Source organism: Triticum urartu, chromosome 2A (genome assembly GCF_056163025.1).
Source record: "Triticum urartu cultivar PI428250 chromosome 2A, HENAU_Tu73, whole genome shotgun sequence".
NCBI lineage: Eukaryota > Viridiplantae > Streptophyta > Magnoliopsida > Poales > Poaceae > Triticum > Triticum urartu.
This window is the reverse complement of record NC_141874.1, coordinates 107,430,287-107,451,211: the sequence shown is the minus strand read 5'-3', so window position 1 is coordinate 107,451,211 and position 20,925 is coordinate 107,430,287. Positions and strand designations below refer to the sequence as shown.

The 20,925-nt window shown below is 43.7% G+C and overlaps 1 protein-coding gene across 2 annotated transcripts; it reads right to left on the bottom strand.

Moving 5' to 3' along the window:
* Positions 1–5,276: 5,276 nt before the first annotated feature.
* Positions 5,277–20,559, bottom strand: LOC125536064 (uncharacterized). 2 transcript variants are annotated; one of them, XM_087543383.1, is made up of 6 exons: positions 20,370–20,559; positions 16,157–18,586; positions 14,392–14,678; positions 10,336–12,218; positions 9,556–9,618; positions 5,277–5,950 (listed from the first exon to the last, which is right to left on the bottom strand). In XM_087543383.1, exons 3-4 carry the CDS (start codon positions 14,621–14,623, stop codon positions 10,555–10,557), a joined length of 1,896 nt encoding a protein of 631 aa, XP_087399509.1. In that variant the 5' UTR covers positions 14,624–14,678; positions 16,157–18,586; positions 20,370–20,559; the 3' UTR covers positions 5,277–5,950; positions 9,556–9,618; positions 10,336–10,554. The 2 variants fall into 2 exon arrangements, with proteins under 2 accessions (XP_087399509.1, XP_087399510.1); XM_087543384.1 differs by lacking the exon at positions 9,556–9,618.
* Between the last annotated feature and the right edge of the window lie 366 nt (positions 20,560–20,925).

Here is a 20,925-nt window from a genome sequence, read left to right as displayed (position 1 = left end):
ATTCATGCGTGTAGCATATAAAAATGTTCGTCTCGACGAGTACATCATTTAATCTCATTGCATCATTTTCATTTGAGCTCATCTTGATGCCCAAAATGCTGTTGGAAGAGGGCTATGTGATGATTATGTCAGATCTGTTCCAGCAAATGGCCTTTTGTCATTTTTGCCATGATTAATGTGTGCATGCTATGATCCTGAGCTCTACATGTGTTTTATAGAATGCCATGTTATCTTTACAGAGGTGATTGCCTTGTATTTTTGTGATCTTTGTGGTGACTAGCACAAGCATGCAAAGTAGCTTACTCAATGATGCTGATTTCAGGGACTTAGAATTTCACTAAGTCCTTGTCCTGATATTGCTTTTATGCCATATGTTCATGTTGTTCCCTAGTGATCCGTGCCTATTTTGAGGATGATCAGTAAGGATGTTTTGTTAACATTGTGGTGCTATATCCATCCATGCCTTTGTTTGCATTTATGGAGCACCCTAGCTTGAGTCAATCGAGCTCTACTTTTGCTATAAAATGTTCCTGGCAGATTGTTAACATGTTTAGCAATTTTGCCGAGGTTGTTGTTGTTGATCCGTGCATGCTATGTTGTTGTTCTTTCCATGTCTAGCTTCTATGCCATGTCTTCTTGATGAGTGTATGCTTATTTTGTCATGTCATGCTTTGTAGTGAGTGCATCGAGCTCGTAAGCATGCCTACTTGTTAACTGTTTTGCCATGCTCCAGTTTTTCACTAAGTCTGGATTTGTTTGTGTTTTTGCTATGTTCACATGCTTGCAATTGTATTTTCTGATCCCTTTTGGCTCATGGTCACTAAGGGACTTTTGTTATATGCTTTGAGTAGCTTCATTCCATGCCTTACTTTGCCATGATATGTTCCTGTAGCATGTAGTTATCGTGTTCTAAACATTGCTTCCTGATGATAAATTCCTGACATGCTGTTAATTTCACTAAGTCTGAAACCTGTTATCGTTTGCACTTTTGCCATGCTTGTTTGAACCTGTTATTGATTGAATTAGCCGTAGCTCAGTGTTCATCTTTTGTTAAGCTTCTTGAGTGGATCCCTTCCATGTATTTTGTTGTCATGTTGGAGTGTTGTAGCATGTTGTTATTGATGCATTTAGATGGTCTCGTGTTGATTATCGCAGACCATTGTCGTATTTGTTTTGCTTGCCATTTCCAAACCGTGCATCCGATTCCGGTGATCTTTATATCGATTTCGACCGAAATCAACTCCTCTTTCCAGTGGCACTCTTGGTTTTCCAAGTTGAGGCCAGGTTCAATCATTCCTTTCCAAGTCTTGCATATGCATTACATATCGCATCCCGCATATCCTACCATGTTTGCATCATATTGTTTGAGCATTGCACGTGGTTGATTGTGTTCCTTTTGCTTGTTGTTCTTGCTTGGGTAGAGCCGGGAGATGAGTTCGTGTTCGAGGATCAAGCTTTCGTCTTCTCGGAGAACTTTGCAGGCAAGATGACCATACCCTCGAAATCGCTTCTATCTTTGCTTGCTAGTTGCTCGCTCTTTTGCTATGCCTATGATGCGATACCTATCACTTGCTTATCATGCCTCCCATATTGTTAAGCCAAGCCTCTAACCACCTTGTCCTAGCAAACCGTTGTTTGGCTATGTTACCGCTTTGCTCAGCCCCTTTTATAGCGTTGTTAGTTGCAAGTGAAGATTGGAGTTTGTTCCATGTTTAGAACATGGATATTTTGTTGGGATATCACAATATCTCTTACTTAATTATAATGCATCTATATACTTGGTAAAGGGTGGAAGGCTCGGCCTTATGCCTGGTGTTTTGTTCCACTCTTGCCGTCCTAGTTTCCGTCATATCGGTGTTATGTTCCCGGATTTTGCGTTCCTTACACGGTTGGGTTATAATGGGAACCCCTTGACAGTTCGCTTTGAATAAAACTCCCCCAGCAAGGACCAACCTTGGTTTTACCATTCGCCACCTAGCCTCTTTTTCCCTTGGGTTAGGCCAGCCCAAGGGTCATCTTTATTTTTAACCCCCCCCCCCCCCCGGGCCAGTGCTTGTCTAAGTGTTGGTCCAACTAGAGCCCCTTGCAGTGCCACCTCGGGGAAACTCGAGGGCTGGTTTTAGTTGTACGGATTGCTTATCCGGTGTGCCCTGAGAACGAGATATGTGCAGCTCCTATCGGGATGTCGGCGCATTGGGCGGTCTTGCTGGACTTGTTTTACCATTGTCGAGGATGTCTTGTAACCGGGATGCCGAATCTGATCGGATTGTCTTGGGAGAAGGAATATCCTTCGTTGACCGTGAGAGCTTGTGATGGGCTAAGTTGGGACACCCCTGCAGGGTTATGAACTTTCGAAAGCCGTGCCCGCGGTTATGGGCAGATGGGAATTTGTTAATGTCCGGTTGTAAAAAACCTGAAGTTTATCTTAATTAAAATACATCAACCGCGTGTGTAACCGTGATGGTCTCTTCTCGGCGGAGTCCAGGAAGTGAACACGGTGTTGGAGTTATGCTTGACGTAGGTTGTTCTAGGATCACTTCTTGATCATAGTTTCTTGACCGTGCTTTGCCTTCTCTTCTCGCTCTCTTTTGCGTATGTTAGCCACCAAATATGCTAGTCGCTTGCTGCAGCTCCACCTCATACCTTTACCTTACCCATAAGCTTAAATAGTCTTAATCGCGAGGGTGTGAGATTGCTGAGTCCCCGTGACTCACAGATACTTCCAAAATCAGCTTGCAGGTGCCATTGGACCGTGCAGGTGACGTAACCAAGCTCAAGGAGGAGCTCGATGAAGATCTTGTCCTTTGTGTTGTTTCGTTCCAGTTGATCAGTAGTGGAGCCCAGTTGGGGTTGATCGAGGATCTGTGTAGCATTTGGGGTAGTCTTCTTTTATTTTGGGTTCCGTAGTCGGACCTTGAGTGTATCTGGATGATGTAATGCTTTATTCTTGTAATTGTGTGAAGTGGCGATTGTAAGCCAACTATGTATCTTTTTCCCTTATGTATTACATGGGTTGTGTGAAGATTACCTCACTTGCGACATTGCTTTCAATGCGGTTATGCCTCTAAGACGTGCTTCGACACGTGGGAGATATAGCCGCATCGAGGGCGTTACAATTCCGTTTGGACTCCGTTTGATATTCCTTTTCTGTAAACTCAAAAATAAGGAAAAAACAAAAACTGACACTAGGCCCTAGGTTAATAGGTTAGTCCAAAAAATAATATAAATTAGCATATTAATGCATATAAAACATCCAAAATAGATAATATAATAGCATGGAACAATAAAAATTATAGATAAGTTAAAGACGTATGAGTAGCAATGATACAATGAATGATTTGTGGCCGAACTTTTTGTCTCTCTTCAATGATAGAGCCAGACTCCGTGACCGCACATCGCCTGGTGGTGTGTGATGCACTTGATCAATGCAACCGGCCATCGGTTGCATTGATCTTGGATGGTGCTTCAACGATGCCAAGAGAGGCTTGGGTGTGGCTTGGTGTGACATCCATGAAGTCGTTGTAGTACTCCGCAATTCTCCCCCAAAAATGATCCTTGGATTAGTCCATTCCAACTGTTGCATCCATGGATTTGTTCATCCAAGTATCGCACAAAGCTAGATCTTCCACTTGGTTATAGTTGTGAGTCCTTCCCCTTGGTTGCTTCGTGCTCGATTGGGTTTGGATCCCCATTGGATCATCACCCTCTTCTACTTCAGCCAGCTCCTCAAGTTCTTCCTCTTCAGCCACCTACTCTTCGGTCAACTCCTCTTCAACCACCTCCTCTTGGGTCTCGACTTGATGATCGAACACCGAATCATAATTGAGATCCTCGAGGCAAAGCGTATGAGACGACTCCAAAGACGTCAAGAATCCGGTCGTGTTCATCTCCGCACTATGACAACAACAATAAAGTCCATCATCCATCGGCCACCAACAATCACCGCAAAATGCAAAGGCCGAAATGGAAAATGATTTTATTACCTAGTAGGCATTTCATCAAGAACTTGGCGGCCGCCAGAGGCGCCGAAGTAGTAGTCGTAGGGGTGGCCGAAGACGGTGCATGATCCGTCGGATGAGGCGAGGAGCAGGAGTGGTTTTTTCTTCTTCTTCTTCTTCATCGCGCCTCCGCGAGGGCCGACGAGGCCGTCATCGGCTTCCGAGCTCATTTGGCACTAGCAGGAGCAACGGGAGGCGGTCGACCGCCGTCGAAGAGTCCTTAGCCACCCCATTGACCTTTCTACCAGTGGTGGCCGTGGTGGACCAGACCAAATTTTTTTTATGCCCGGCATTCTTCGATGTGGCGGCAACGGGAGAGGGGGGTTGATACGTCTCCAACATATCTATAATTTTTGATTGTTTAATGCTATTATATTATCAATCTTGGATGCTTTATATGCATTTATATGGTATTTTATATCATTTTTTGAGACTAGCCTATTAATCCAGTACCCAGTGGCGGCAACGGGAGAGGGGGGTTGATACGTCTCCAACATATCTATAATTTTTGATTGTTTAATGCTATTATATTATCAATCTTGGATGCTTTATATGCATTTATATGGTATTTTATATCATTTTTTGGGACTAACCTATTAATTCAGTACCCAGTGTGAGTTCCTATTTTTTTTGCTTGTTTTTGGCTTTCGAAAAATCAATACCAAACAAAATCCAAACATGATGAAACTTTACGGTGATTTTTTGTGAACGAGAAAGGACCCTAGAAGATTCGGTGGGAGGCTAGAAGACCTACGGGAAAGCCACGAGCCCACAAAGCACGCCCCCCGAGCTCGTGGGTCCCATGCAGCTCCGTTTGACCTAATTCCACCTCTATAAAATCACAAATATTCAGTGCAAAGGTTATACTCAATTCACAAAAAAAATTACAAATGTCAGGACTCTTTCCCAGATAAAAAACTGAAGATCTCAGCCCAAACATTTTCACCACCTTTGATGCTCGCCATATTACAGTACTCTCATCAATCATCAAGTTGTGACATCATGGATTCAGTTCGACCTTGACATCTCAAAAAAAATTGTGATGCCTCATCTTTTCACCAAATACGTTGCTGCTCGACGTGTTACACCCACCCCTGAAGAAGACACTGACATATTCAGTAGCAATGGGCAGCCGCCGGTTTGCTATTATATCATTAAAACGCAGCCAAAAAAACACGCCAACAATTCTATGTGGCATCATCTAGTCGTCTAGAAAAAAGATAGGAATTGCATGGCGATTAATCTTCTGTACATGTCAGAAATATACAGAGACCAGAGTTGTTCCTCTAAAATTTCTCCAAAATTTGGATTATTATTTGAAAGCTTCCCAAAAAATCCTGAAAGACGCAATGTTTTTAATCAAAATATAACCCGCCAGCAACATACTTCGATTTTGTATGAACACCCCTAACATGGCCGCCAATAAACCCACGTAACTCAGTACTGCTGTCCAGGAGCTAGTATATCTGTATACTTCTCACATTACAGTATCTAGGGTGTATAAATCACGACTGGTACAAATCATATATTAAGAAAGTAACTTCTTGTCAAAAAGCCTTGTCCTAAGAAACCTGATAATTCCTAGGTCATCTGTCCCATGTCCTAACTGTCATTTGTTACATCTAGCTTGCATGTGACTTTGTTTTCAGTACAATCCAATGACATACGCAGATACGTACGCCACATGATTCGGAATTTCTACTCCCTCAAACTGCAAAAACGTCTTATATTAGTGAACAGAGGTAGTATCTTCTCTAAGCACTTGTAATTTGCTTCACGATTCATGCACCTGTCCCGTTATCTCTCCCCTTCTCCCATGCCGTGACCCCCTTCTCTTAAATTTATCCCCGCCGCCGCCGCCAGTGCTTCCACGCCCCTTCAACAAAATTGCAAGTTCCGTACCATCGCCTTGCTTCTGCCATCAGAGCAGGTTAGGTGTTGGGACTAGGTGTCTGCATACCAAAAAAGCGAGAACAATCAGATGAGATGATACTCTGTGATAGGTCAAACAGAAAGATGCACTTAAAACTACAGGGGAACATGGATAAATTGTTCAGGGTTCGCATTGACTGAATATCAGCAAAGGAAGTGAAACATCTTCCTCTGGAACACGCACTTATGTGCGTGTAATTTTGTACTGTACTAGAAAATGGCGTCAAAATAGTGCAGGCCTTTCAACCAAAACGACTGGTAAAGAAGCCTGAAAAGCTAAAAGCTAGGAAGAAACCAAAACCAAAACCAAAACCAAGACACAAACACAAACCAAACATTCAAAAAGAAAAAGAACAGCCATCCTGCTATGCATATGAAGTGAAACATGAGCACACCATATTTTTTGAGCAGAAATGAGCACAGCATATTTTTTGAGCGGAAATGAGCACACCATATCCTTCAACAGATATGATTTGCAAGGCACCACCAAAATATCGAGCAAAAAGGGCGAATGGCAAGAAGACTTTAACCATATCCTGCTAGTTCCGCCTTCACTAGGGCCATCAATATCAAGTGGATTCTTTGCAAACTGAAGAATTATACGGAGGCGCATTCCACTACCTTCATCCCTGACCTCTACTAGCAAAGCATTGAAGGTCAAAGAATTAAATCACAGGTTCACCACCTGGGATGTATTTAATGAGAACATATTGGCTCTCCGCATCAAGTGATGCACACAGCCACCATGATCCCTCATGTTGATTGTTTAATACTATAACATGACCAAAACAGGTCTCAGTCCACAAAATCTAGCACTCTGCTGACATTACAAAGCATGTACTCCGGCTAGCCAAAACTCGAGGACCAAGGATATTACTGGTAACCACCCATGATTTTCGAGCATAGCAGCAGCCAATCAGATTAACTCACAGTTATTTCGGAGCATCGCAGCAGCCAGCTTTGCTTTTGCATGCAGCGAACCATCGCACACGTCCAGCGCTAACAAGATTAACCCGTCGTTATTGCATGCAGCAATTCACCCGAAACGGCAGCCAATCCTGTGTGCGTTCAACAGAGGGGATCATCGAGGGGAAGCAAACACCCACGTCCAGCGGGGCCTTAAAAACACAGACGCAGCTGGCTTGCTAAGTGGCCCGATAAACCTGGACGGAGGGAGCATCACATAGAAGGATTGATATCAAGAACTTTGATTCTGCATCTACGTTTAGTAACAGCAAGTGAATGTTGTTGAGGAAGAGGATGTAGCAAGAAATTAAACTGACAGAGAACTCATAAATTGGATTCCCTCACAGCCGTGGAGTCTACGTGAGTGAAGATGCCCGGCAACAATATATGGACAAGCCCGAAATGGTACCACACACTAAAGATCAAAACAACAATATTCCACTGAGAAATTCTGGCAAAATCTCCCATAAACATGGTAATATGGACACACAAGCAAGACGATTGAAATATATGCAGATCATAAACACAATAGTGCAAAAATTTCATATAAACAATTCAATGTTAAATGTAAAATCCATACAGAACTAAGCCTGTGATCACCCCCCGCCCCTTCTCCCAGTGACACGTGGGGTTCCACGTAAACTGATAAAACATAATCCGAGCAGGTTCCTAGCGTGTACTGCCATGGGGCTTCACCTAAACATTCAAGATTCATAAAGAAACCTTCAAGGACCTACTCCCTCCGTTCACAAATACAAGATGTTCTAACTCTTTCAGAATCAGAAATAATTTGTTACCCATGGTGGTAGCTACGCACGGCCCTAATTTTTATCTCTAATTATTTTGGACTATGAAAAATAACTCTATAACAAAAATATCGTGACTTTGGACCAGCCAGGCAAGCAAATAGGCAATTATGCCATAAAGGCAAGCAAAAAGACTTGAGAGAAGTGAGCAAAGGCCCTTTCTACACAACGAAAAGCACTTGTGTCAAAAAAGAAATAAAAAAGACAAAGTGAAGTGAGAAAAGTCGTTTCTATACAACAAAAATGCACTTGTGCCAATGCCATAAGAAACCCGACACCTCATATATCAAAAAAGGCACTTATGCCAAAGGGTGTGTAGCTGCCACCATGCGTGCGTAGCTACCACCATGCATAGGAAATCGCCTCTCAGAATATATAGACACATTTTAGTGTCTGTTCACTTATTTCAGTCCATATGTAGTCCATATTGAAATATCCAAAACATCTTATATTTGTGAACGTTGGGAGTACCTACTAAATATAGCATGGTAACAAGACTTAATTAATCACATCACTAAATGTACTCCAGCAAATGATCATGTGAGTGTTTGCGTGTGCATATCCAGATCATGTGCTATCCCCCTACAGTAAGTTGCTTAAACAATCACCTAGCCATCAATGTAAACATGGCAATATGTGGTACAACCAAATGAAAAGACACCATATGAAAGCACAAGATTCATAGCATTAGTCCATTTGCAATTGACTACCGCAGTACAATGTTTTCCAAATTTCAACAACTATTCAATGATCATGTGCGTGCATGTCAAAACATAAATCTCATAGCACATACAAGTTATGGTAAGTTATCTCAAAAAAATAAAATAAAAACATAAATCTCATCAATAGCTTATGTCGAGCACAACTAAAGTGACACCATTCGGTGTCCATCCACATCCACACCATCACGTGAGGGCATGTGGGATCTCCAACCTTTAAATGCATATGCAACAATATGCATTTATTTCCTCATAAGTGCGAGTCATAACCCGATATATTCCATAAACACGAGCAAGAATTTCGAGCATAATAAGAATGATTCAGTAGCCATATTCAACAAAAAAACCTTCTCAAGAGTCATGAGCAACATATACAATGAAGAACGAGGAGCGCAACATACACAAACATCCAATGGTATGAATGGTGACGTGCATCCATTGACTACCAATATGCATGTACCTGCCTCAACCAGAGTGCAAGGTGCAGCTGTGGCAGCTCCATCATATTCCATAAACACGAGCAAGAATTTCGAGTATAATAAGAATGATTCAGTAGCTATACTCGATTAAAAAAAACTTCTCAAGAGTCATGAGCAACATATACGATGAAGAACAAGGAGTGCAGCATACCCAAACATCCAATGGTATCAATGGTGATGTGCATCCATTGACTACCAATATGCATGTACCTGCCTCAACCAGAGTGCAAGGTGCAGCTGTAGCAGCTCCAACATATTCCATAAACACGAGCATGATAAGAATGATTCAGTAGCCAATTCGACCCAAAAAAAACCTTCTCAAGAGTCATGAGCAACATATACGATAAGAACAAGGAGCGCAACATACACAAACATCCAATGGTATCAATGGTGATGTGCATCCATTGACTACCAATATGCATGTACCTGCCTCAACCAGAGTGCAAGGTGCAGCTGTAGGAGCTCCAACATATTCCATAAACACGAGCAAGAATTTCGAGCATAATAAGAATGATTCAGTAGCCATATTCGACAAAAAAAAACCTTCTCAAGAGTCATGAGCAACATATACGATAAGAACAAGGAGCGCAACATACACAAACATCCAATGGTATCAATGGTGACGTGCATCCATTGACTACCAATATGCATGTACCTGCCTCAACCAGAGTGCAAGGTGCAGCTGTCGCAGCTCCAACCCAACTTGCCTCTAACGCTCCTGTCCAACCATTGCCAACAATCCGCCTCAGCCCCTCCAAGGTAGAATTCAACTAAGAGCATTGAAATTCTAGAAAACATGTCATGAGGTGGGTGACCAAGTGACCATAAAACTCTATTTGGGATTTATCATGGAGACCGTGCTTTGGAACCCTGAGTTAAACCTAAGCGACTATTTTGGCTGATCATAATGATTAGCCAACTTTGCTAACCCATAGAAATTTCAGCAGAAGTTGAAACATAGCAAATGATGACACTTTAAGCATCTACAGAAAATACTCTAGAACTTTCATGTTGGATCCAGATTTTAAATCTAAATTGTATAATTTATTATGTTGGTGCTCAAGTGACAATTTATTATGTTCATAACCAAGGTCTCCAACCTTGAATGCATATGCAACAATATGCATTTACCATGGAGTCATGCTTTGAAACCCCGAGTTATGCCTCAAGCGACTATTTTGGTTGATCATAATGATTAGCCAACTTTGGTAACCCATCCAAATTTCAGCACGGGTTAAAACATAGTAAATGATGGCACTTTAAGCATCTATGGAAAATACTCTAGAACTTTCATGTTGGGTCCAGATTTTAAATCTAAATTGCACAATTGATTATGTTGGTGCTCAAGTGACAATTTAATAACTTAAACATAATCAAAGAAATCCTCTGGAGGACAACATTTTCAAACAGTAACTTGAGTTAGGCAAAGAAATACCTACTATAAAGCTAGTGAAAACCTCCTCCACCTCTTCTTCATCATAGCCCTCCTTCCTCTCTTCCTCCTCTCAGGCGGTTGAAGGGAAGGGCATACAAAGAATCCAATAGGAGTATACTTGTCACTTTGTCAGCATGGCCTGCCAAAGGGGAAGGGCATGGGGTAGACTCTGGAGTGAGCTGGTGCAGGACAAGCTGCAACGCCAGGGCGGCACGGAAGTCACGAGCGGCGCTGCTGCAGGAGAAGCTGCATTGCCTGCCAGAAGTAGCCCGGAGGAAAAGTCCAAGCTGGATGCAGCTGAGAAGCACCCACTTGATGATACTGTCCTGCGACTGGTTGGTGAGCTAGAACCGCCGTAGGAGGATGAGGGGCTGAAGATGCCAGATGCAGCTGAGAAGCACCCACTTGATGATACTGTCCTGCGGCTGATTGGTGAGCTAGAACTGCCGTAGGAGGACGAGGGGCTGAAGATGCAGGTTGCAGCTGAGAAGCACCCACTTGATTATACTGTCCTGTGACTGATCGGTGAGCTGCTAGAACTGCCGTAGGAGGATGAGGGGCTGAAGATGCCCGTTGCGTCATCACATCTGGTTTACCCAATGACACAGCTGTTGACATGGTGTAGACTCCAGAGTGAGCTGGGGCAGAAAATTTTCCATCACCCGTATGTGGCGGCACAGGAGCCGGAGGTGGACTCAGCACAGCAGGAGGCGCCTGCAAGAAGCACCATGGTGGTGGTGTCCAAGCTGGAAACGGCCGAGAAGCACCCACTTGATGATACTGTCCTGGTCCTGCCATTGGCCGGTGAGCTAGAACCGCCGTAGGAGGATGAGGGGCTGAAGATGTCTGCTGCGTCACCACGTCTGGTTTACCCATTGACACAGCTGTCGGCATGGCATAGACTCCAGAGTGAGCTGGGGCAGAAAAATCGCTAACACCAGTATGTGGCGGTACAGGAGCCGCAGAAGCCGGAGGTGGGGTTGACACGGCAGGAGTCTCCTGCAAGAAGCACTCCCGTGGTGGTGTCGAAGTTGGACCAGAAGGAGTTTCAGCAGTTGTCTGTGGTGACGCAGCCGCGACGGGGGAAGCTGGAGGTGGAGAAGGCACATGAGGGGCTGCCTGCCGGGAGACAGACCCCGGTGAGGGCGTGACTAAGTCTTGTGCATGTGCCGGCTGCCACTTGACGACGCTGTTAGGATTCACTTTGCACACTCGGTCCTTGTGGCCCTGTCGGCCACAACCGTGGCAGTCACCACTAAAGGTGCACTCTGCAGCACGGTGCCCATCACCACACTTATAGCAGATCAAGCCCTGCCCCTTGACTGCTTTTAGTTGCCCTTGTGTTGGTTTCTTGACAGCAGTTTGCTTAGTGCTGGTATTTGCCAGCCCACTCATCTTCTTCAGCTGCTTTTTGCTTGCTGGTTTGGACACATTGTCTGTCTCCATTTCTCGAGGTCGCTTAACTTCACATTTCTTATCTGCCATGCCGTTAGAACCGCTTTGACGATCACACAAAATATTCTGCACTTCAGGGTTGGCATCTTGAGTCACATCCAAAGAACGAGAAACTATGTTCCTTGATGTAGCCAAATCATCCTTATTGCCACAAGATGTGCTGCTTATGTATGGTGACTGTTCTAATGGTGGTTCTCCAGCCACAAGGCTTTTCCAGAGCCAAACACTCTTTGCTGCAGCAGTAAGTGTTTGAGACACGTTTGGAGGTTGTGCCAATAAAATATTGTATCGCCTCATTTTAAGCTTATGAATGGCATGAGAGAAGTCCCGGTCACCAGAGATAAGCAGATAATTTGCTGGTGGAGGATTGTCAATAGCCCAGAACAGCATGTCAACCAAGATCTTCTTATCACTTGCATCTTTAATGCCTGCATTCGGTAGGAAATAATAGTAAATGAAAAGATGTGCTTAAATATACAGTATGCTAGACATGTAACTCAAAAAGTAATGCAATCAGTGCATAGCTGCCATGTTCATTCGCCAGCTCCGTAAAGAATATTTGGGATAGAAACCTATAGTGGTACTTCAAGGTCATTCTTCTAATCGGAAGACATTTTATACAAGTATGGATCCGACAAATGGGAATGATAATCTCGCAAGAGTATAATGTAGTACACGCTCACTTATTTGGATCACTGGATAAATCATAAGGAAAGTACAAAGACAAACAATATTAAGAATCATAGAGAAACCACATGTTCAAGAGATATACGGGATAGAGTTGGGGTAGCACCGATTGAAGAGAAGCTTGTCCAACATCGTTTGAGATGGTTTGGGCATATTAAACGCAGGCCTCCAGAAGCTCCAGTGCATAGCGGACAGCTAAAGAGTGCTGATAATGTTTAGAGAGGTCGGGGTAGAACAAAGATGACATGGGAAGAGTCCATAAAGAGATATCTGAAGCTATGTTTTTAAGGCGACGCCTTACCGCCTTAGGGAGGGGGGGCGCTTTGGCGCCTAGGCGACGCCTAGGCGGGCGCTTTGGACGCCTAGGCGCCCAAAGCGGTCGATTTTCCAAAGCGGAGGGGGAGCGCTTCGACACCTAGGCGTCGCCTTAGGGACGCTTTAAAAACATAGATCTGAAGGACTGGAATATCACCAAAGAACTATCCATGAACAGGGGTGCGTAGAAGTTAGCTATCCACGTACCAGAACCATGAGTTGGTTTCAAGATCGTGTGGGTTTCAGCTCTAGCCTACCCCAACTTGTTTGGGACTAAAGCCTTTGTTGTTGTTGTATAGAGAAACCACAATATCACATATACTTTTCAAGCAGCGCATCTCACTTATTGGGCTGTTATGTGCACGGATATAAGATTAGCTAATATTCAAACAAATTCTGTATATATATTTAAATAAGGAGGGTTATTAAGATAGGAAGAGATGAGACTAGAGATAGAGATCGAATCCATATGCCTATCCATTGGGTTATTACATGGGGGTCAGGTAAGTCCTCCCATACAAGATACAAGGGACAACATATGTATGTATCTCAACCAAGCAATAAGAACAGTTTATCAACCTATTTTCTCTCTGATTCGTGCATGAGTGATTGTTTGGGGGTCACATAGGTCTCCATGCCAGCCTCAGTTCCTTTCCTCGACAATTTTCTTAACCCCCTAGCAGCTTCTGCTATGAAGTTCCAGTCATAGATGCCAAGGGAAAGGTCTGTATGTTTCCCAACGCTAAGGTGATGAATGAGGGCTTGGGCTAAAGCTATGTTGATGCCGGCTGGGAGGCTAGCTCTGGACAGGCAGGAATCATTGAATCAGGATCATCATTCGATATCATTAGGGGAAGGTTCTCCTATTAGCAGGCCAGAAGGAAGCAGGAATATTTTTGTGCCTCTAAGGTCTCCGTGCTTTGGTGTTGGTGACCGAGTGCCCAGGGGTGCTTGAGTCAGACTGTGGCCGTGCCGTGAAATGGGTTTACATCTCTGCAGTGGACCGTTCATCGAGCTGGTGTCATATGAAACTCTTCAAGAGCTGAATGCGGGTCATCTCCCATCAGTGGCGGAGCTACATTGAAGACTGCAGGGGCCATGGCCCCCCAGCCATGGTCAAATGCGTGAAAGAAATTTTTGGGGGGAAGAGGAAGATTAGGAAAAATTGTCTTTTGGCCTGCTAAACATCCATATTTATGTTTGCCCCCCCCCCCCCCCCAAGGATCCTACATAGCTCCTACACTGCCTCCCATGGGTGAGCAACCAGGCCGCACATTGTTTAGCACACTTAGATAAGTGTGAGCCGAGTTGTGGTGTGTTCATGAGTGTCAGAGCATTATTTCGTAATCAAATAAAGCTGACCTGTTCCTAAAAAGAGAAACCACGAGACTGAAATCAATTAGAGGAAGCACACCCCAAATCAGGGACCCTAAGATTCCACTAGTATTGTCCAAAATTACGCCACATCCATCAACCATACCCACTCAGAAGCATCTGTCTCAATCGAACATCCCAGCAATCAGTTCACCAGAGAGACGGACCATTGACAAAAGTGAAAAAGCAGAGCTACTGGCCGTACGTAAGGAGGAGAAGGGGTACCGGCGGGGACGTGGTGGAGGGAGACGCCGGTGCTGGAGAGGGCGTGCTGGACGTTGTGGGCAATTTGGTGGGTGTCCCCATAGGCGGAGACGGAGATGGGGCCGCGGTAGCCGGCGGTGGCGAGGGCTGAGCTCATGTTCTGGACGATGAGCTGGGGGTCGCAGCTGCGCGGGACGGCGCAGTTCTCGATGTCCCACCACACCGACGTCTTGACCGCCGCGTACTCCCCCATCGCCGGCCGCCGCTAGGGTTTCGCCGGCGGAGATGTGCGGGAGTCTTCGGCGATTCTGTGATTTGCGGCGGATTAATGCGAGGATTTTTTTAACGGGTCTGTCTATGTCACATCTAGATGTGAGATAATATCTCACATCTAAATGTGACGTCACCTCTAGAAACTGCTCTCGTTGACAAACAAAACAAACTGTTTGCTCCCGATCCCCTCCTCCACCTGGACTTGTTTGTATGTTTTGACTTGTATTGTTTTGTCCCTCCCACCCAACCCACCCAACCCAACTACCCCGCCTCCTGGGCCTTGTTTGTTGGACTTATTATTTGCCTGTTTGTTTGTTTGACAAAAGAAAAGGACTGGGCTTTGTTTGTCCGCAGAAAACACTTGCTTGCTTGTAGAATGAGTTTTGGTGGCTGGGAAAATAAAACCTAGCGAGGGTTTATGCAGCTTTTGTACATACTTTAGAAACATAGGGAATCACAGTGTATTGACAAAGAATCACAGTGTATTATAGTGTACAATCTTAAATTCTGTTCCAAATGAGGAACATATAGAGGCTGGTCTTGTACAACCTTGTATATACTTTTGACCTCTCTTTTTCCATCTGTTGATGGGAGAAACAAACAGAGGCTGGTGTGTAGGAAAAACGCACATCAGTTGGCTGGCACCGGTTCAAGATCTGTTGTCTTGTTCTCTCAATCAAAAAAACAAGGCTAAAAACAAAGTATATGTGTAAGAGAAGACAAACAAAATTTTGGTGCTTTGCCAATTAATAAGTACAAGTCAGTGTATTATAGTGTAGGAAAATTTGATGTAGTTTCATAAACTGATCAGGCAATAAAGTCTGAAAAATGACTGTCTTTTGCATTGTTGAGAAGGGAATTTATATTCAGAATGGGGGAAATGCATGATGACAAAATGGCCATAAGCAATCACATTCATAGTTCCATCCATACAAATCTGCAGACTGGAGTAAATGACAAAGCATACTTAACTTGTTAGGAAAAATTGCTTATTCTATAAATGAAACACTCCATTCTCAACTAAAAAAAGAGAGAGAAAACTTTGAAATTAACTGCAATCAACTGTGTTAGAATTCCTTAGATAACTAAATCACAGTGTGTTGTATCATGTTGACAGAAAAATAAAAAAAAGTTCATATATCTAGTAAGCAAAAAATAAGATCATATAACAGCGATTTGCATGTTTTAAGGTAAAAAAATGGTGTGTATCAGGTTGTGGTTCAACTTTTAGTCTTCACCATAAAAGTGATGACAACTATAACTGATGTAAAAAATAGGAGCCTACATCTGATCAAAATCTTATGTTGAAAAAAAAAAGCAGCTACAACTTTCAGTCTTCACATACAAAACACAAGCATAAACTTTTTGAATATCTATTCCAACAAAAGTTTTGATTCATTGTAACATTGCATTTGTAGCAAATGAAGGTATCTATGCACGCGACTACATTGGTACTCAGGTACGATCCAGCTTAGAAAAATCTGATTGAGGGCAGAAACAAAGATAAACTTACCTGTATGTTTTGATCGTAGCATGTGCGCTCCCAGTACCCTGGGAATGGTGTTTGACCCGAGGCTTTCTCAAATGCAAGGCAATGGAGCTAATTTTCTGCAGATGATTCCACCTTACCCATTCGCCTATCTGGTCCATCAGTTTAGAACATCATCAAAACGTTCTGGATGTTGTGAGTAACAATTCAATTCCGGTTGCACCTTGAGGCTCCACTTGCAAGTGGCATCAAAACATAAAACCCAGTTGCAAGTCGAGGCTCCACTTGCAAGTGGCATCAAAACAGAAAACCCGGTTGCAAGTCGAGGGTCCACTTGCAAGTGGCATGAAAAAATGAAGACCCGGTTGCAAGTTGAGGGTCCACTTGCAAGTGGCATCAAAAAGAAAGGGTCCCGGTGCTAGTCGAGGGTCCACTTGCAAGTGGCATCAAAAAAGAAGACCTGGTTGCAAGTTGAAGGTCCACTTGCAAGTGGCATGAAAAACAAAGGAACTCGGTTGCAAGTCGAGGGGCCACTTGCAAGTGGCATAAAAAAACAAGACCTGGTTGCAACTCGAGGGTCCACTTGCAAGTGGCATGAAAAAAAGGAACCCGGTTGCAAGTCGAGAGTCCACTTGCAAATGGCATGAAAAAATAGAAGATGCAGTTGCAAGTCGAGGGTCCACTTGCAAGTGGCATCAAAGCAGAAAACCCGGTTGCAAGTCGAGGGTCCACTTGCAAGTGGCATGAAAAAAAAGACTCGGTTGCAAGTCGAGGGTCCACTTGCAAGTGGCATGAAAAAAAAGACTCGGTTGCAAGTCGAGGGTCCACTTGCAAGTGTCATAAAAAAAGAAGACCTGGTTGCAAGTCGAGGGTCCACTTGGAAGTGGCATCAAAAAGAAAGGGTCCCGGTGCTAGTCGAGGGTCCACTTGCAAGTGACATCAAAAAAGAAGACCTGGTTGCAAGTCGAAGGTCCACTTGCAAGTGGCATGAAAAACAAAGGAACCCGGTTGCAAGTCGAGGGGCCACTTGCAAGTGGCATCGAAAAAAGAAGACATGGTTTCAAGTCGAGGGTCCACTTGCAAGTGGCATGAAAAACAAAGGAACCCGGTTGCAAGTCGAGGGTCCACTTGCAAGTGGCATCAAAAAAATAGAAGACGCAGTTGCAAGTCGAGGGTCCACTTGCAAGTGGCATGAAAAACAAAGGAACCCGGTTGCAAGTCTAGGGGCCACTTGCAAGTGGCATAAAAAACAAGACCTGGTTGCAACTCGAGGGTCCACTTGCAAGTGGCATAAAAAAAGGAACCCGGTTGCAAGTCGAGGGTCCACTTGCAAATGACATCAAAAAAAATAGAAGATGTAGTTGCAAGTCGAGGGTCCACTTGCAAGTGGCATGAAAAACAAAGGAACTCGGTTGCAAGTCGAGGGGCCACTTGCAAGTGGCATAAAAAAAGAAGAACTGGTTGCAAGTCGAGGATCCACTTGCAAGTGGCATCTAAGAAAAAGGCTGAGTTGCAAGTCGATGGTCGACTTGCAAGTGGCATCAAACAAGAAGACACAGTTGCAAGTTGAGGGTCGACTTGCAAGTGGCATGAAACAAAAAAGAACACAGTTGCAAGTCGAGGGTCCCCTTGCAAGTGGCACGAAAAAGAAAAGACCCAGTTGCAAGTCGAGGGTCTACTTGCAAGTGGCATCAAAACAAGAAGACCTGGTTGCAAGTCGAGGGTCCACTTGCAAGTGGCATGAAAAACAAAGGAACCCGGTTGCAAGTCGAGGGGCCACTTGCAAGTAGTATAAAAAAAGAAGACATGGTTGCAAGTCGAGGGTCCACTTGCAAGTGGCATGAAAAACAAAGGAACCCTGTTGCAAGTTGAGGGTCCACTTGCAAGTGGCATAAAAAAAGAAGACGTAGTTGCAAGTTGAGGGTCCACTTGCAAGTGGCATGAAAAACAAAGGAACTCGGTTGCAAGTCGAGGGTCCACTTACAAGTGGCATCAAAAAAATAGAAGACAGAGTTGCAAGTCGAGGGTCCACTTGCAAGTGGCATCAAATAAAAAGACCAAGTTGCAAGTCGAGGATCCACTTGCAATTGGCATGAAAAAGAGAATACCCAGTTGCAGGTCGAGGGTCCACATGCAAATGGCATGAAAACAGAAGACCTAGTTGCAAGTCAAGGGACCACTTGCAAGTGGTATGAAAACATAAGTCCTCGTTGTAGGTCGAGGGGCGACTTGCAAGCGGCATCAAACAAAAGACCCAGTTGCACGTCGAGGGTCCACTTACAAGTGGAATGAAACAAGGAACCTTGTTACAAGTCGAGGGTCAACTTGCAAACTGGCATCAAAAAATAGAAGACCCATCCCCATGAAACTTCTCTATGAAGGTTTCATCAGCATTGCGAAGATACATGTTGAAGCTCTGACGACAATGCGGAAAAGCAAACTGGGCGAAGCATCCTGGTCAAGCAAAAAAGGAAAAAAAGTGGTGTCATAATAGAATTGTCCCAATTAAACATAAAAAATAAAATTATACTCCTGTGGGGATGCTAACATCCCTTACCATCAAAACACTAAACTTAAAAAGTGAATTCGACCAACAACTATAAAAGAACTACAACATGCTTGTGTACAAATTACTACACTGATTTTTTTTAAATAAAAAACTATAGTATCAGCAAAAAATCTGCTAGAACTATATAAACAACTCCACTGATCCTATTTCAAAACACTCAGAAAAATGACAAAAAATGAAAAAAAAATAGAACCATTTATAAATGAAGCACGGGCAGCAGAAAAATCAAGAATATACATCAAAACAACATGTAAATCTGCTGGTTGAACACTAAAAAAGGACTATGGCAAAACTGTCGGCAAAACGAATTGCTTCATTTCAAAACTGAAGTTGACCCTCTCAGATAATCAAAATTGTAGACCCCTAGTATGGAAGAAATATTACAGCAAGCAAGCAGCTCACACACAAAAGACATATGCAAAAATACTGGCTAGTCTCACGGCATGAACTACAAGCATGTTTTTGTACGAAAATATCACGACACTGAAAAGCCTTCTAGAACTACATCAAACAACAACACTGAAAAGTTCATGAACTATAGACAACACAGTACACTCAACCTACATCTACGCATACATATACTCGCCTACTTCAACACTACACTGAACCTAAGTGACCTCCCTTGCCTCTGCTATGACTTACTGTACTCTGCTTATCCTGTTTCCCCCTGGCTAAGTCTGACTACCACCAGGACTAAGGATTACTAACCCCTCTACTGTACTTGAGGCCATTAGTAGATACAACTAGTAACTAGAAAAAAATAGTCCGGACACGTTTATATTCTAGGCACAGAAAGTTCAGCACTTGCTTGTTTTTTTCAGGACAACACTTGCTTGTTTTGGCTGTACCAGATCTAGAGACACTTGAATAGCAGGCAGTTTTGTATTCTAGGCACGAAAAGTTGCACAAAACACATCACTCTAGTACATCAGAAAAATGCACCATTAAAAAAATAGGGAAGATTCAAATCTAACAAACTGATACCTTTTGTGGATTACAAGAGAAATCACCAACATGTGCCTACTACCGCTGTTAGCCTACCTAGGCATGCATCCACAAAAAAAACACTCAAAAACAACTTACCACTATCTTCACAACGATTTAGACTCGTATTACTACAAACACATCTAGTAAATATCTGAGAATTTCTCCTCCTATTACAACTCACATGAATACACATAGAGTGAGATGCTCTGGAATTTGTACACAAAAAACAAACATCACGCAGGATGGATCGAACACAACTTAGTTTCAGAGATACAAAGTGAATTACACATAATGGATCTCCCCTGTCTATTAAACACTCACACAATCACAAAAACACACAAAAAAGTCATCACAGTCGCATAGCACACAAGAAAAACCCTATACTAATCCCCCACCCATCCCCATCCCCACTACTAAGAGAAAAACCATTAATCCCCACTGTCTAAATACGCCAACTGAACTGAAAACGCTCACCCCAACTAAATCTCTCTGTATGACTTGGGGCAAACACTAGAACATGTATCAACTCCCGGGCGTACCACCCACTGAATCTCTAACACAAAAATCTACCGGCCCACTGAATCCCTACACAAGATTTGTCGATTGGGGCAAACCCTAGATCGATGGATACACAAAAAAAGAACAAAAAAAGGAACACAAAAGGGAGGGGAAATTACTCACTCAAGTGCGGGCGTCTCTCCTCCCTTCTCACTTCGCTGCGGGGATCTCTCCTTCCTTCTCACTCCCGACAACGCCGTCGCCTGGAACCCCTTCGGAAAGGAAAGGGTGTGGACTGACCAAAGGAATGGGCGCAGCCCCCTGCCCTCACGAAGAACAAACAAAACGGGTGCTGAGAGAAAATGCGAAGCAACAGCCCACAACCGAGACAAAGTAAAATGGCCCACCAGCCGAAAAATCGTGAAAGAAAAACAAACAACAGCCCGCCTCCCACTCGCATGGCCGCGGATGCGGGCCGTCGCGCCCAACAACGTCACGCGAGCTAGCGCGCGAGCGAGACAATCAAGTTACACGAATATTAAAAACAAACAAGATCCAACGGCTTTAGAGTTACATGTGAGATAACTAGCAAACCAGTTTTTTAATTTATTAATGAACGTCGGAGATTACCTCCAGAAAAAAATCGGACGGGTTCTGTAGAGCCCTAAGACTACCCACAATGGGAGTAATATAGATAGTAACATCACATATATCTAAATAAAAAGATGATGTGACAAGT

What these genes read in the sequence shown, in the direction of transcription:
- LOC125536064 (XM_087543383.1), bottom strand. Translation starts at nt 14,623, where the DNA reads ATGGGGGAGTACGCGGCGGTCAAGACGTCGGTGTGGTGGGACATCGAG. An exon ending in CCTCCACCACGTCCCCGCCG is followed by an intron (nt 12,219 to 14,391) that starts GTACCCCTTCTC and finishes TACCGAATGCAG; the next exon opens with GCATTAAAGATGCAAGTGAT.